At 35.6% G+C, this 15,306-nt stretch overlaps 1 protein-coding gene across 5 annotated transcripts in view; it reads left to right on the forward strand.

Annotated features, from left to right (window-relative positions):
• The window catches only part of TAX1BP1 (Tax1 binding protein 1), a 57,112-nt gene that overhangs the window by 17,054 nt on the left and 24,752 nt on the right, over window positions 1-15,306 (forward strand). For 4 of the 5 annotated variants that reach the window (XM_080580457.1, XM_080580459.1, XM_080580460.1 and 1 more), the window contains exons 4-7: window positions 2,125-2,312; window positions 3,334-3,492; window positions 14,682-14,830; window positions 14,968-15,058. In XM_080580457.1, coding sequence (XP_080436583.1) covers window positions 2,125-2,312; window positions 3,334-3,492; window positions 14,682-14,830; window positions 14,968-15,058 — 587 coding nt within the window. Of the gene's footprint in view, window positions 1-2,124; window positions 2,337-3,281; window positions 3,493-14,681; window positions 14,831-14,967; window positions 15,059-15,306 lie in introns of all 5 variants that reach the window. The other variant, XM_080580461.1, reaches the window with a different exon arrangement.

Consider the following 15,306-nt stretch of genomic DNA (forward strand, 5'->3'; position numbering starts at 1 on the left):
TTGCTGAAAATCACTAAAGTTTAAGAGAAGAATAAGGAACAAAACAGAAAATGGTACACCGCTATACAAGTCTATATTATAACTGCATTTTCAATACTTGTGGAAGTCAGATCCTCTGCCTTCCCTTCCGAGTCTCTAAAGATCTAGCAGAACTAGAAAATGAACACAGCAATAAGGAAGATTAAAGTCAAGCAGCAGCTTCTGTGTAAATAAGAGGAGTTACAAAGATGAGAACCATGTGGCTAATCACGTATAAAGGGACCTAGGTGGTTTAGGTCTAGCATTAAGAATAACTGTTTCACCAACAGGTGGAAAAACTAACAGTAGCAGCACTTGAACGGGTATCCCAGGAAGGTTTGGATGGATGGGAGTTCCACACACTTGCTTGACTGCTGCAATAGGTCCAGACTGCTGCTGACAGCAGTCACTTTTTGAGCAGGAGATTGGACTAGATGACCTTCAGTACTTTCTTCTGCCAGGTTTTTCAGCCTGGGAAAGGGAATTAAATATTAGAAAAAAACAGATGTCTGTAAAACCAGCTACCCGTGGAACGAGTTGATTATCCATTGTTCACATTGAAAGAAGCAGGGGCCATCAGTGTAAACTACCAGTGACAGATTCATAACAGAGATAGAGATGGTACACAGTCAGATGCAGAATTTCTTGCAAAAGGATGTTATGGATGTTAGAAAATCTACACGTGTTCAAACTTGCAAGTGAAAAAACGGTAAGATACTACTCCCTGAGCTATAGTTACTGAAGTACAAGACTGATGGAAATACAAAGCACACAATATGAATGTTGTCTGTATAGCAGATGTAACGTGTTTTACCATTTTTAGTAAAAGCAGCTAAGACTACTTGAAGAAGTCCTCCAGTAGTCTGGAATGAGAGTTTAAAAAACAGCAGCAACACAAAACAAACAAAAAAATTCCCCCCAAAGCAACATAGTGATTGAAATAGGGATTTTAATGTTATAGTTCAGTCAGAACTGAAGCAGTATCTGAGAAGGCGCATGAATTAAGTTTCTAGCTTTCTTTCATTTACTTACCTTAGCTGCTGTTAGAATTTTATCAAATACTTTGTTCTTTTTTTTTTTTAATCCAGAGAAGATTTTTGGAATATTTAGCTTTTTTTTTTGGGTGGTCCTGAAAAATGACTTCAGAGATATATATTATGCTCACTTCTCATGCATTTTTTTGTATCTTTCTCATCTGTGATAAAGAGGGAGGTAAGAGAATTTTAAGCAAGCTGATGGAAAAAGTGTGAGGGGCGGTGTTAGAAAAAAGTACTCATGACAAAATTCTTGCGGCATTCAGAATCTGTTTCTGGAAGTACTGGACTTTCAGTTGGTGAATGCAATTTAATGATGAGGAAGTTAGAAAGGGAGCAGATTAAATTGTGGTGAGATACGGACAGAAGTGGGTGACATCACCTGCTAGGTGAGGATTTATTATGCTGGTGTCATACTTAAGCTAGCTAAAGTGTCTGACAATTAAGAATTCTGCATAAAACTCCAGTGGTTTTCTTACCATTAAATTTGGTGAGGCCTGATTTCTTGGATTTACTAATAAAAGTAAAAATCTCATTAGTTCTGAAAATGGTTGCTTAACATCCGCAAATATAACATCATATAGCATGTTACTCTGTCTGTTGTCTTTGGCTGTAGAGGTATTCCCACCCCCAAAGTTGCTTACTCTTTGTTCTCTCATTGTACAACAGTTAAGTAATAATGTAGTCCTGTTCCATGTTTAGATCTTCAGGGCATCTTGTTGCCAATGATTCTTTGTATTCAATAAGAATATATTCATCAGCTATTACCTAACGTATGTAAGGTGATGCATATATATAGTGCTATAGTGTTGTTACTTACTGTCCTAAGCTTCCGTGTCTAAAACAAACAAACAAAAAAAAAAAAAAAAGGAGAAGTTTGGGGGGGAATTGAAATTACTGAAAAGGGTGACTTTTCCTTTGTATTGCTGTGATCGTTGCCTGTGCCCTGCTGAAATAATGAGGGTGAAAATCGTAAGTCTAAGATGTTCTGATAATGTATTTCCATGTGGAGAATTGCATAATAGATTTGTTAGTGCAGAATGTTTCTTCAAGTACGAATTTATTTTGATAGGATATTACCTACCAAATGATGATGGAGAATTCTACCAGTTCTGTTACGTTACTCATAAAGGAGAAATACGCGGAGCAAGCACACCTTTCCAGTTTCGTACCTCTTCTCCTGTTGAAGAATTGCTCACCATGGAGGATGAAGGAAACTCTGATATGTTAGTGGTGACCACAAAAGCTGGACTTCTTGAGGTTTGATTCAAAAATTCTTAAAATGTTATCAATCTTTGCACTTAGTTTTTATATGTACATATGTACACACACACACATAAATGCATAGAATATAATATTCAAGAACAAGCCAGGAAAAAAAACTACATTATGTGTATATATAATGTATCTTTCTGGCTTGATTTTCGGTTTTTGATTGGAGTTCAGAACATTTGCAGATCAAATGAATAAATATTTAAACTGGCTACAGGTATGGCATAACACTTGGTATAAACTGGGAAATCGTAAGGGTAGCTAGTTGTCCATCTCTGCCGTCTGCACCCTCCAACTTAAGTGGGTTGGGGGCAGAGGGGGAAGATTCCTTACAGTGAATACCCTTTGTGTGAAAGGGTACTCACTGTAAGGAAAAAAGGAACTGATATGCTTTTAGTTGTCCACAAGTAGCACACATACTTGATTTATAGCTTTCAAAATTTAGGATGAGAGATGCAGTACAGAGGTACAGCTGGGATGTTTTTGCATTTAAAGTCTTAGGGTATGTACCCCTACTACTAAAATTGAAGAAAAAGGATTTTTCAAACTTCTGTGATTATCTTGATTTCTGTACCAGTCCTTACTTCTGGCAATGTTTGTATATTTTTTAAATTTCTTCAACATTGTTCTAGTGTGTGGGTGTGTGTGTGCATGCATACACTCAGTGGCCATTTCGTCACCAAGCTGTCATGTTAATTAGCTTTTCCATAGTTGCTGTCACTTGGGAAGAGTAAAAACACTTCACTTAAGGAGGAAGAACGAGCAGAAATAAACATGATACAAAATGTGCTGTCTAATCATAATGTAGTACTATAATGTAACGGTAATGTAGTAAGAGTAATGAAACTTCAGGAATTTGTGAAGAAGGACAAAACTGTAAAATCACCTGGCCAGAAGGCACGTGTTTTGTGATTCTGCTCAAACATTGGAGTAATTTGTCATCCACTTATTGGATAGAAATCAAGGAGAGAAAAGATGCCAAGAAAAAATGGTTTTGTTTTTTTTACAGTTTAAAATTGAAAAAATAGTAAAAGAAAAAGAAGAGCTATTAAAGGTAACTTCGGTTCTGGAGAAGGAAACAACACAACTCAGAGATCAAGTTGAAAGACTGGAAAAAGAACTTAACCATGAAAAGCAGAGATGTGACCAACTGCAAACAGAGCAAAAGGTTAGTTGTTTTACTGATTAAAGCTGACTCATAATGTCTGTAATCCTTCTTTTTCAAGAACCAGTTAAACTGGGTGAAAATCAGCTATCAAAACCTCTCAGCAGTTAGATAGACATTTACACTAGAATAGGTCAGTTCCTATTAACCTCCTGCCACTATTCCTTTTATGTCGTAAAATTGTTAAAATATTTAAGGCTTTTGGTACCAGGCTTGGTAAGATAATCGATGACAACTGTTACCAGATGTTTGACATTTAATTGTGAAATTCATAGTGGAAAAGTAGTTGATAGTTGAAAGTTCGCTTATGTTAGTTTAAAATGGAGGATGGCTTTTCAAATAATGCCTGTTAAGGAATAATTACACATAACACAGGGTATTGTAAATGGTAATAAAGCAAAAAAGAAAAAAAAAGGTTGGTATTAAAAAAAAAATAATCAAGACTTAAGAGTGCTACTGTCAGAACATACTAAGAGTGAAAAGTTAACTATGGCTTCCCTTAAAGATTTCAGAAAGGTCTAATGATTTTGAAAGGGAAAAGAACAAACCTAAAAATTAAGTTACAGTCTTAATTGATAGCGGAAATATAAATCTAGCCTGAAACAAAGCAAGCTTACTTTGGAGTTCTACAAATAGTAAGGAAATGCAGTATTATAAAAAAGGCACACAAAAGTTGGACTTAATATATATTTTCAGCTGATGCTTTAAAAAAAACCAACAACAACAACCTTTTAGGAGAAGATTAAAAACATGTGGGAGGGAGGTGGTGACATGGACAAATTTGGAGTAATGAAGCCTATATAATTTAGCTGTGGACAGCAGTTAATAGGCTATTTCTAAGTACTAGTATGTATATGTCAACAGTTCTGCACGGTACACCTTTGGTAGAAAGGAATTTGTTGAAGGAATTTGAAACTGTTGAAATTTCATAGTCTACTTTTCAACAGTCATAATTAAATGGGCTATAACATTAGGTAAGGAAAAAGTCAATGATAAGATCTATTTTAGGGGAAAAAAAGTGTAAAATCTTTCATATAAAAGAATTACTTTAATTTCAAGCACATGGGAGGACCAGTTTAACAAGACTAGAATTAAATACCTTAAAAGTACGCATTTCATGTATCTACAGAATTGGAAGCTTGATGGATAAATTTGTATAAGCTATATAGAAATCTTTCATTATTATTTGAAGTTCTTATTTAAAAATAGCTTGAAAGATTGTCAGTTGTGATCCACATTAGCTCTAGAATGCGTTTTTAGAACAATTTGTCAAATGGGACTTCAATAGCTGTCTAGCAAGGGTAGTTAGACAATAGTTGATCAAACACTTCATCTGTCTGGAATTCTATAGCAGTTTCCTAACCCGGGTACTTACTTTGTCTCTCAAGTCTTTGGCATTTTCTTATTTTACTACTTTTATGTTTTCTGTTTTTCATTTTTAAAAGAGTTTCTGCTGAGCTGAAACTTGCATTCGTTTATATGTATATTATAATATGTATATAATAAATGCTTACATACATTAACAGAACATAAATCCAGTGTTACTTCTGAGAATTAAGCTTGCATCTTCAAAATCAGATGCATTAATTTAACTTTTTCATCATCAGAAAATTTAATAAAGAGTACTTTATATGCAGCTTTGTCTCTAACCCTTCCAAGCCTAAAGATGACTTTCCTTCTTTCTTGCTCTCCTTACATCCCTACCCCAGTACTTGAAATACAGAAGCAGGCCAACAGGTTATATGATTTATCTTTGCCGTGAGCATTGTACAGTGGGTTAATAGATTGATTTAAAGATTCCTGAGCAGCAGTTATGCGGCACTCATTTCAATTACAATAGCTAGGTTTTATTTTCCTTCTGGTTTGTTTAAAATAAATAAAGTCAGCTAATCTAGTCAGCTTCATGTGATGTGAATAATTGTTATTGGCAATAAACCTAAACAGTCTATTAATTCAAATCTTGTTTGTAAGACCACAAGGGATAACCTTAAAATGTTAAGTAATCAAAATACAGTTATATTTTATATAACAGCAGAGTCTTCACCTGTGCTTAGTATGAAGTCGGTAATTTTGGTTTGAATTGTTTTTTTGTTGTTGTTGTTTGGTATCGCTTTTAAGTTACAGAATGACTTCTTTAACAAAGTGATTCTGTGGGTTCTTTTTCTCCTTTTACTCCTAGTCCTCTGGTGCAAGTCACACGCAGGTGGATTTTTAATTATGCTCTAAACTTTTGACACACAAAAATCTTAAATTCATCAACTCCACTTTTTAATCTATTTCTTTTTTAAAATGTTTAGTTTATTCAGGTAAAGGTTTAATTATTTAGAGTTCTGTTAAGTAAAATAACAACAAACAACTTTAAATGTACTTCAGAGCACATTAAATTAAAGAAAAACAATTATTTACAAGTAGAAAAGTCTGTATAGATGTACACAGTTGATTCAAAGTGAGTGCAGAGCTCTTTATTCTGCTGTTGTGTTGGTAACTGTTATACATTTATTGCCATTTAAATTCTGATACGAATAATCATGAACCCCTTTATATAACATGCTTGTTGATCTGTTTTCCTCTTTTCTAAAAAACAAACAAAAAACGTTAATTTCCTCAGAGCAAATAGTGTGGATACCTGACCTAGTATCCTTGTCGTTTGATGATGTGTATTATTAAGCCACCCTGTATTTTTTACCATAGAATCACAGAATGTTTGATATTGGAAAAGACTGTTAAAGATTACCTAATTGCAGTCCACCCGATGCAGACAGGGACATCTTCTACTAGACTTGCTCAAAAGCCCCATTCAACTTTTCTGGGTAGCCTGTTCCAGTTGTCTCACCACCTTCGTAGTAAATAATTTCTTCTTTATATCTAATCTAAATCTACCTTGTTTTAGTTTAGAACTGAGATTCCTTGTCCTATTGCAGTTTGTTAAAACATAGTTTTCTTAACATCTCCTTTGTATTTATATTTTTTCATACACGTTTAAGATACTTTCATCCTTTTAGTACTGACTTTTTTCAGTCTTCACAAATAGCTCAGGGGTATTTGGGACCGTTGAGAAATGTCCGTAGAAACATTGATTTCCTAATACAGACAAGGTAGTTGTTGGACTATGTCACAGCTGTATCCAAATTAATGTTTCCCTCCCACTCTTAATCATTTGCTCTCTTCTCTACGTAGTTACTGTCACGGAGTTCTGGGCACTAGGGTATTGTCTTCTGTGTCTGCTTTTCGACTGGTTGGGATGCTTTGAAGTAGTGCTTTTAGAGGCTCTTTGGGGCAAATATTAGGAAGAAACAAACTAAAGTTAGATTCAATCTTTTCGGAACAAAGTATATACCAAAATAAATCTGTTCAGGTGTAATACAGTCAGTATTCCGCACAGTTTGAATATTGGGCAGTATGCATGCTTGTAAGTGATGCAAAGATTTGCTTTCTTGAGTTTCAGGAACGGGTGAGTCCCTGTGTATCACTCCTGACAGGTAACTGTAAAGGTCACAACAAACTATAGATTTTGGTTTGCTAACAGTGTTCTTGCTGTTCAGGACATACAGGCTTTTGTTGCCTTTTTACAAGATTTCTATCTCATTTCCTACCAAAAATGGGCAGAATAAATGAATTGAAGGCATAAAGTGATTGTGTTGAGTTGTTGAAAAATTGCTTCTCATTCAAGTCCTGCATATTACAGTACTCCAATTCCCTTCTTATTTCTAAAGGCTTTTATTTTAGGGTTTACATCTGATTTTATCACATTGGAGTTAAAAACCAAAACAAAACTATTTTTTTTTCTGGTATTCAACACAGTGGTTCCACAGACCTAGTTTTCTCAGTTTGTTGTCACCACCATCACAGAAGAAGAATATCTGCAAGACGCACAGCTTTGTGCTAGCCGGTGTTTGTGCTCACAGGGAGCATATGCTTCAGCCCTACTGTTGCTTTTCATGCAGAATTCCTAGCTCTGTGCTGCGAGTGGATAGACAATCAGTTCTTTCAGCAGTTTTGTCTACTGAAATTATCTGTTGCCCTTCATAAAGAAAAGGAGATGGCTTGATGCATGTTTGTATTCCACGGTATATGGAGTGAAGTTTGAAAAACTTCATCAGGTCTCCACTTGAAACATGCATATTTTTATTTTCCATTAGTGGATCACAAGTGCACAAAGCAGGATGGATTTTATACAATACTTTGGCAGACTAGATTAGTACGCAGTGCTACTGTGGTTTAACCGTGGTAGGCAGCTGAGCACTACCCAGCCACTCTCCCACCTCCCCCTCGAGCGGGACGGGGGAAGAGAATCAGAAGGGTAAGTTAGAAGACTCATGGGGTGAGATATAGCCAGTCTAATAAGTAAAAAAAAAAAACAAAACAAAAAACAAAAACAAGGAAACAAAAGAAAAACAAAACCAAGAAAAAACAAGTGATGGACAACACAATTGTTCACCACCAGTTGACTGATGCCCAGACAGTTTCTGAGCAACTGCAGCCCTGGCAGACTCCCCCCTGCCACCCACATTTTATTTTATTTTCTAATTGCTGAGCATGCTGTCATATGGCATGGTCAGTTTGGTCAGTCCAGGTCAGCTGTCCTGGCTGTGTCCCCTCCCAGCTTCTTGTGGATCCCCAGCCTGCTTGCTGGCAGGGCAGTGTGAGTAGCAAAAGGCCTTGTTACTGTGTAAGCACTGGTCAGCAATAACTAAATGATCAGTGTGTTGTCAACACTGTTTTCATCACAAATCCAAAACACAGCATCATACAAACCACTAGGAAGAAAAGTATTTCTATCCCAGCCCAAACCAGTACAGCTTCGTGTCTTGTAATTGCCACTGTGGGCCCCTTGGCCAACCTTCCCCTCAGCCCCTCAGCTTCCTCAGCTTCCCCTCAGCTACTGTAGAACTTCAGTCTGCAAATTCAATCTTAACTCCGTTCGGTTAATCTCTTCCTCCTCTTTCATCTCAGAGCCTTTTAGCAGGTGCAGTATGTACTTGTTTCAACAAGATCAGTTTTGGGGGAAAGTGATTCTTTCCAGTTCACGCTTCCAGTTCCTACCTTCTCCTGCCCCCCAACATGCACATTCTTTTTTAGTCTCTTGAAAAGGGCTGTTATACGTCCTGTTACAGAAATACATGCTATCCTTCTGCAGCCTGTTTTCATGCCAGTTAAACCACTCCTATGCTTAATTTCATGCCATCTGGGGAATAAAACGAAGTAATATTTTTACAAGGGTGATGTTCTCTGATAACTTTTTTTTTAAATGTAGAATCATACTGCATATATAGCTTGCAACTGTAGTAATACAACACTATTAAAATAATGATGCAATTACTCACTGCCATCATTTTACTTGAGAAGACACATGATGCATGGTCACCAGAACTCTTCCAGGTTGCTTTTAACATTTAAAGTTTTCCTTTGGTTTCCTACTGAGATCACTTGTTTACTGGTACACACCCTGGTGTGAGAGCTGCATTGCTAAGCTGCTTTTACCTGAAAATATTTTACTTTCAGGAAAATTGAAGGACATTGAATCAAAAATTGATTGCATTTTTATATATTAAAAAAGCAATACAAATAAAATAGCAATACAAATATTTCTCCTATATATCTTATATACTATTGATATAAAAAAATATACCTGTGTAAATAAAAACAATGTTTTTTTTTTGTGTTCTCTGGCAGCACTGCCCTTGTCTGCTCCCTCAAGGTTTAATATTACTTTCTTGAAGGGGGGGGGAATGTACAGTAGCCATTGTATCACTCATGCATTTGCTTGTCTGACACTGTACAACCGTTCAGATTTGTACACACGGGTTTTATACATTTTTGTAGAGAGAGCACAGCTTGCGCATCTGATCCTTTTGCAGTCATTTGTCTCCCTCTAGTGGGAAAAGAGCACTTCTGAACTGATTTCTATAATGTTAGAGTGGTGACAAGTCGTATTTCTGTGGCAGTGGGGTTCTCAAAGGTTTAACTTCAGTCAGAAGCAACAGATTTATGAATTAACCTGCACGTTGTTTGACCCTGGGTATATCTGAAAAGCGTTTCCATTATGATGCTGGCATAAAGTGAAGCAGAAGTGAACTTACTGACTTGATAAACTTGTTATTTCATCAGCTTTTGAAAGTTTATTTCACCATTTAACTTCTCAAAACTGGGATAATTCATCTATTTGATAAGTAGTTTTAATGGGATATCCATCCAAATCCGGATTCTATTAAGGCATTTTTCCTGCATAGTAGCTTTATACATGGAAGAGTTTTGTTCAAATATCAGGGATTTGTTTGAGTTGGCTTCTGATGCCATTTTATAAAGAAAGTTTCTCTGGTTAGACAGTGATATAAAGCTGCCGTGCAGCGTGTCTGCAGTACAAGTGCCCAGTTCATAAAAGTAAATGAATTGAGCATTTTTTCTGTGGCCCTTTAAATCAAGCTATGTTGTTTTTGTTTGTTTATGCTGCATGTTCAAAAAGCTAAGAGTCAGGGAAATGCATTGTTTGAAAAACAAAACAAAACCCCATCATGTAAAATAATAACTTAAAGATACAAAGTAAACAAAGTAAACATTCAGAAATGTTTGGGTTGGAACCAGCAGTTATAGGACCGATGGGTGCTGTAAACATTCGGTAAAGAGCAAACCCTGTTTTAATGTTTCAGTGATTGTTCTGTGTATGGATATGTCCTAAAGTGATTAATTTATATTTATTTCACTGGATAATTGGAGATGCTCTTAGATGTTTTAGATAGGCATTCTCCCTGTACTTTAATTCAAAATATATATTTGTGAGAGTGATTTTTTTGCAGTTTAAAGTGAAATTATAGGAAATGTTAAGAATCTAACATTCTGAAATGTAAGCGCATGCTGCAGAATCATAGTCAGCATGTGTAAACACTGTGGCTGCCTCCTGCAAAAATTTGCATGTCTGTAGTCTTCCTGAAAGTAATGGTATGACTGATGTTACTTAGATGAACTTCTACCAAGTTAGGCCTTAGTTTTGGAGAGAGAGAGGGAGTTTTTATTCTGTTCAATAATGTTAATTTTAAATCACTGGTGATTTAAATTCATACCGTGATGCATTAGATTTTGGATTAGAAAGACTTCAGTGTTTAGTGCGGTATTTCTGTGGCACATCATAGCGATGAAGATAAAAACTTAAAAATCAGTGAGTATGTTTGGGATTGGTTTCCTGTTTTACTTTGCTGGATTATTAAATTTTATTTTGGAAAGGAAACACAATTTGAGGTTTCCTTTCAGAACATTTGGGCCTTGTGTCATGAGAATGCTCAGACAGCTTTGCAGTGGCTGCAATGGTACTGCGTTGTGTTCATCACTTGTCCTCAGAGGTCCCTTAAACAGGGCATGATGTCAGCCAAGTGTTTTACACAATTCTGTTGGAGCTCCTATGATGTCAGGGGGATAAACAAAAGGCTCCTGCAGATAATTAATCTAGATCCCCTAAATTCTTGACGGGATATGAAGGGTAATGGTTCCCCTGACATTGTTACATCCAAATAAATCAATCCAGCTGAAACTTGAAAAGTGATGGCAGTTTTTATTTTTATTATTATTATTTTTTGAAATCGTCTTGCATTTGGTGAATTGACCTCTGTAGTTTGAGAGTTTCATAGGTCACTTTTAGCCTTTCATTCTTCTTTCATAATGGATGAATTCTGTAAAAAGTGAAATACAGGTTGCAGATACTAGCTGTTACTCAGAGGTGACACTTTTTGGTATAGAACAGCGTTTAAAAAGTGGGTAGGGGTGTTACCTGTATTTATCAGGATACACAAATCTAAAGCCACTGGTGTATAATTTGGAATTTGTAGATGATGTAAAATCACTGGTCTTTTAGCATCCTTTTGTAATAAAGTGTAAATAAGTAAATGGTGTTATCTATAATGTCATTTTTTGGACCGGGGGGCAGTTTTTCATGTGATTACAAAAAAATTCAATTTACAATAATCAGTTTTAAGTCTTTTGCCACTTTAGAATAGCAATAAAAAAAATAAATTGGTGTCCCATCTTTATTTCCCTTCCGTGTCTGAGGGTGGTACATCAGACTTTCAGTGTAGGATTTTGATTCTGGGAAAACAAATCCACTTGACAGCTACCTTTTCTTTGTTGCATTTCATTAGTAAGACTCTGAGTAATTACAGGAGTTTTTGTTTTGATTGCTTTTGTTTTGCAGCAGTGAAGCTGACTTAAGTAACTTCTGGCTTCTTATTCTGCCCTTTGTGATGCAATTTGCTTTTCCCCTCCACCTGTAATACTGTTGCAACTCTTTTGGAGGAGGGGGTGCGTTTCTAAATTGAATTAAAGATAAGATCCAATGTAAAAATAATCTTGAAACTGTCACGTGCTTTTAAACCAATTCATTAAAACGATCCATGCTTTTGCTTTGTTTTTATTTGTTAAGACAGTGGAAGGAAAGATATAATTGTAGACATTTCAGATTAAGTAAGAGAAATTAATTAAGCAGCAATTTAATTATCATCTTGGTAGTAGTGGTTGTACGTGTTGATACGTTTATTATATTCTTCCACTTGAGACTCCGCCTAAAACACAGCTGACCTTTACCTGTAAAATAGTCTAAGAGTACTCATTTTAAATTTTATAGGCTCTGAAACCACTGTAACCAGAGCGTATGGTACTGGGACTGCAGCATCTAAATGGAATTGCTAAGAATTCTGTAAAATAACAAGTCGTCTCTAAAAATTAATCCTTTCTTCTTTCAAAACTGTAGGCTTTAGTTGTATCTAAACAAGTTTATTAGGTGAGAATCTGTTAAGTATGGAACTTTTACATTTTAATACCATGTCCCTTTAGAATAACTAGCAAAGCAGCATCAATTGTAATGCTGTTTGTGGAGTGTATTTTTTCAGGCTATTAATTCCTTTTAATATATGTTACCTTTGGCAGCCTGTTTGAACTGTTTGTACAGTTTGTGTATATAATGTATCAGATTAAATTCTTTTGAAGGCAGTTGGGTTACAGCAGTTACAGTTATGCCGAAGTGGTGTTTAGAGAAAACAGATATGCATTGAAATAGGCTTTTTACTATACTAGACTTTCAAAACAGGGGCAGGTAATTAGTCTCCACTGCGCTAGAGAAGGACAAGCAGTTGTAATGTGTGTTGTTGCTGCTGGTTATATAGCGAGTTTTACTTGGAATACCGACTTTAATTAAAATATCCTGCCTTCATTACACCAAAGTATGTGCACTTTTGTTTGCAGGGAACTGATAGCTCTTCAAAAATAAAAGCCTTACAGGGGTTCTTGGTCTTGTCTTTAATACTGTTTTCAACAAACAGTGCATTCATGATCCCTTCTCTAAATACTTTATTCTATTAAGGCATATAATAAAGCCAATTAGAGTTCAAATAGTTGGAATGGATTGGTCCTCTTCCTTTTTAATAGTATCTGTAACAAAAATTAAAATCTACTTTAGGTGCCTGTTTAGGGTTCAGGAAGTATTTGAGACATCAGTTACATTTGCCACCCTCACAATTCACTCCCCCCCGTCCCCAAATCATAATGCCCAAACCTCTGTTTAGTTGCTTGTAAAAGCAGGGCTTAATTACACTTGCAAACAGCGTATTTTTGACAATTAATGAGTAAAAACAGTCCTCATTATATTTTATTGTACTTAAAACATTGTTAGTTAAGTGGAATCTGGCCAGTAGGGGTTCTCCATGAACTCTGCTTGATGTGTTTCTCATGATGTAACAGTACAGTTTTGTTGTTTCAGGGCATTAAGTTTTGTTTAAAAATGATGAACAGATGAACTAGTGCTTTAATCTTCCAAATGCAGAGTGAAAAGACAATTTGTACCTTAGTATCTGCACAAACATTGTAAGTCACGCTGTAGTCAGTCGTGTTGGTCAGTCTGTCTTGACCTTGTTTACATTTTGATTCATATCACTGCCACGGGGATATTTAGCTGAGCTTTATTGAGTTTTGATAACAGAAATGGTAATGTATTTAGTGTTACTGATTTATTTTCTCAGGAAAATAGCATTATATTAAAAATCATGTTTTTCTGGGTTAAGATGGCCTGTTTTTAAATGGTCATTTTACTGTGGTGAAGACAACTTTTAACTGTGCGCTACCTTGGATGGTATAGACATTACTGTAATTAGAATAACGAACGCACGCTGTACTTGCAGTGACTTCTCATCTTGCGTCTGTCAGTGTTACAAAGGAATCTGTTCTGGGTGTTGTTATCATCCTCTGCCTCAGCTTCCAATCTCTACGACTTGAATCCTGCAGTTGTTTCATGGTCCTCCATGAGCTTTCTGTGAGGCCTTCCAAATGGGCTAGCTGGTAGAATGTAGCATCATAACTACTCAACGTCAGGAGTATCATTGCTTCTATTTTTTCTCCTTCTGCTTGCAGTTGTCTTTGTTGTGGCTTGCTTGAATCCCTGGTCCTGCTGGCCACACTATTTCTGATACAAACCAGGATGCTTTTGGCCTTCTTGGTCACCTTGGCTATTGACCAGTACCCCCAGGTCCTTTTCTCACGGACAGCTTTCCAGCCTCTCTTCCAATAGTCTCTGCATAACTGAATGCTTGCACTGAAACAAACTCCTCATTGACTCATTGATTTTATTTAATAAACACAGTGAATTTACCAGGTACCAGGTAGGAGGTTCAAAATGGGCCTGTCATACAGTTTACAGAAGAGGAGAAATCTAATGACCACCCGTCTTACGTTGTAGCTTTATATGTGCTCTAAAGTAAAAGCACTGAGTAATTTCAAATATTGTACATTTTAAGAAAGTTTTAAATCATTTAAAATATTTTAGTTGTATAAATGTGACAATGTTTAAGCAGAATGTTCAAGTTCATATATGAATGCTGCATTGCTTATTGCATTAGTGGATGATTGAGAATGCTAAATGTAATTTGGAATGTGAATTTTGATCTTTTTTTTCTGATAGTAAATTAATAGGTATTATTGAATGTTTATAGAAACAATACACATACTGTTTTATGTAGAAAACTTAAAAAACTTGAATAGTGGAAAGTTTGTGAAATATTCCTTTATTAGAAATAAAATATATAGAAGGCACATATACATAGTTTTGCATATAACCTAGAAATTAACAGTATTTATATATTTGAACATTAATTCCGATAGCATTTTGTAGTTCTGGAGATGTGCATTATTAAATGGAATATTTGCGATTATTTTTAAAGGCTAATATTCAAGCATCGGAAACTCTTAAAACTGAAAATGATGATTTGAAGAAGAAGCATGAAGAGGCTGCTTCAAAAGTTCTCCAGCTTGAAGAAGACATCATGACTGTTACTCAAAAAGCCATTGCGAAAGAAACAGAGTTAGACAGGTATTTAGTCATTTTAACCCTTACCTTCCTTATTTTACAGTTTCATTGCATATGTGTTTTTTAAACTATCATTTTTTAATATATGTATGATTTTTCTGCATTAATAATTCTGTAATATTAATCTGTTTATTCCTTAGTATGAAGGACAAACTAAAGAAAGTGATGCTTGAGAAGGAGCAACTTGAATGTGTGTTAAAGACAGAAAAGGATGAAAAAGAACTTTATAAGGTAACTTTATTCCTTGTACACTGAAATGAAGTGGTTTGAAATAAAGGTGGTAGTGTTTTACAGAGAGATTTGATAAATGGAATTTATTAAGGAATAAGTGAAGAGGGGCATTTCTGTGAATAGATTTTTAAGAGTTACAGAAGTTTTATATAAGAATGAATGAGGAAAGTGGCATTTGAAATCGTCCCATCATGTAAAAAGGTTTCTTAAGGAGAATGTACCACCAGTTTGTTGAAATGCAGGCACAG

Source organism: Anser brachyrhynchus, assembly GCF_964034855.1.
Source record: "Anser brachyrhynchus genome assembly, chromosome: 2".
In the NCBI taxonomy this organism is placed as follows: domain Eukaryota; kingdom Metazoa; phylum Chordata; class Aves; order Anseriformes; family Anatidae; genus Anser; species Anser brachyrhynchus.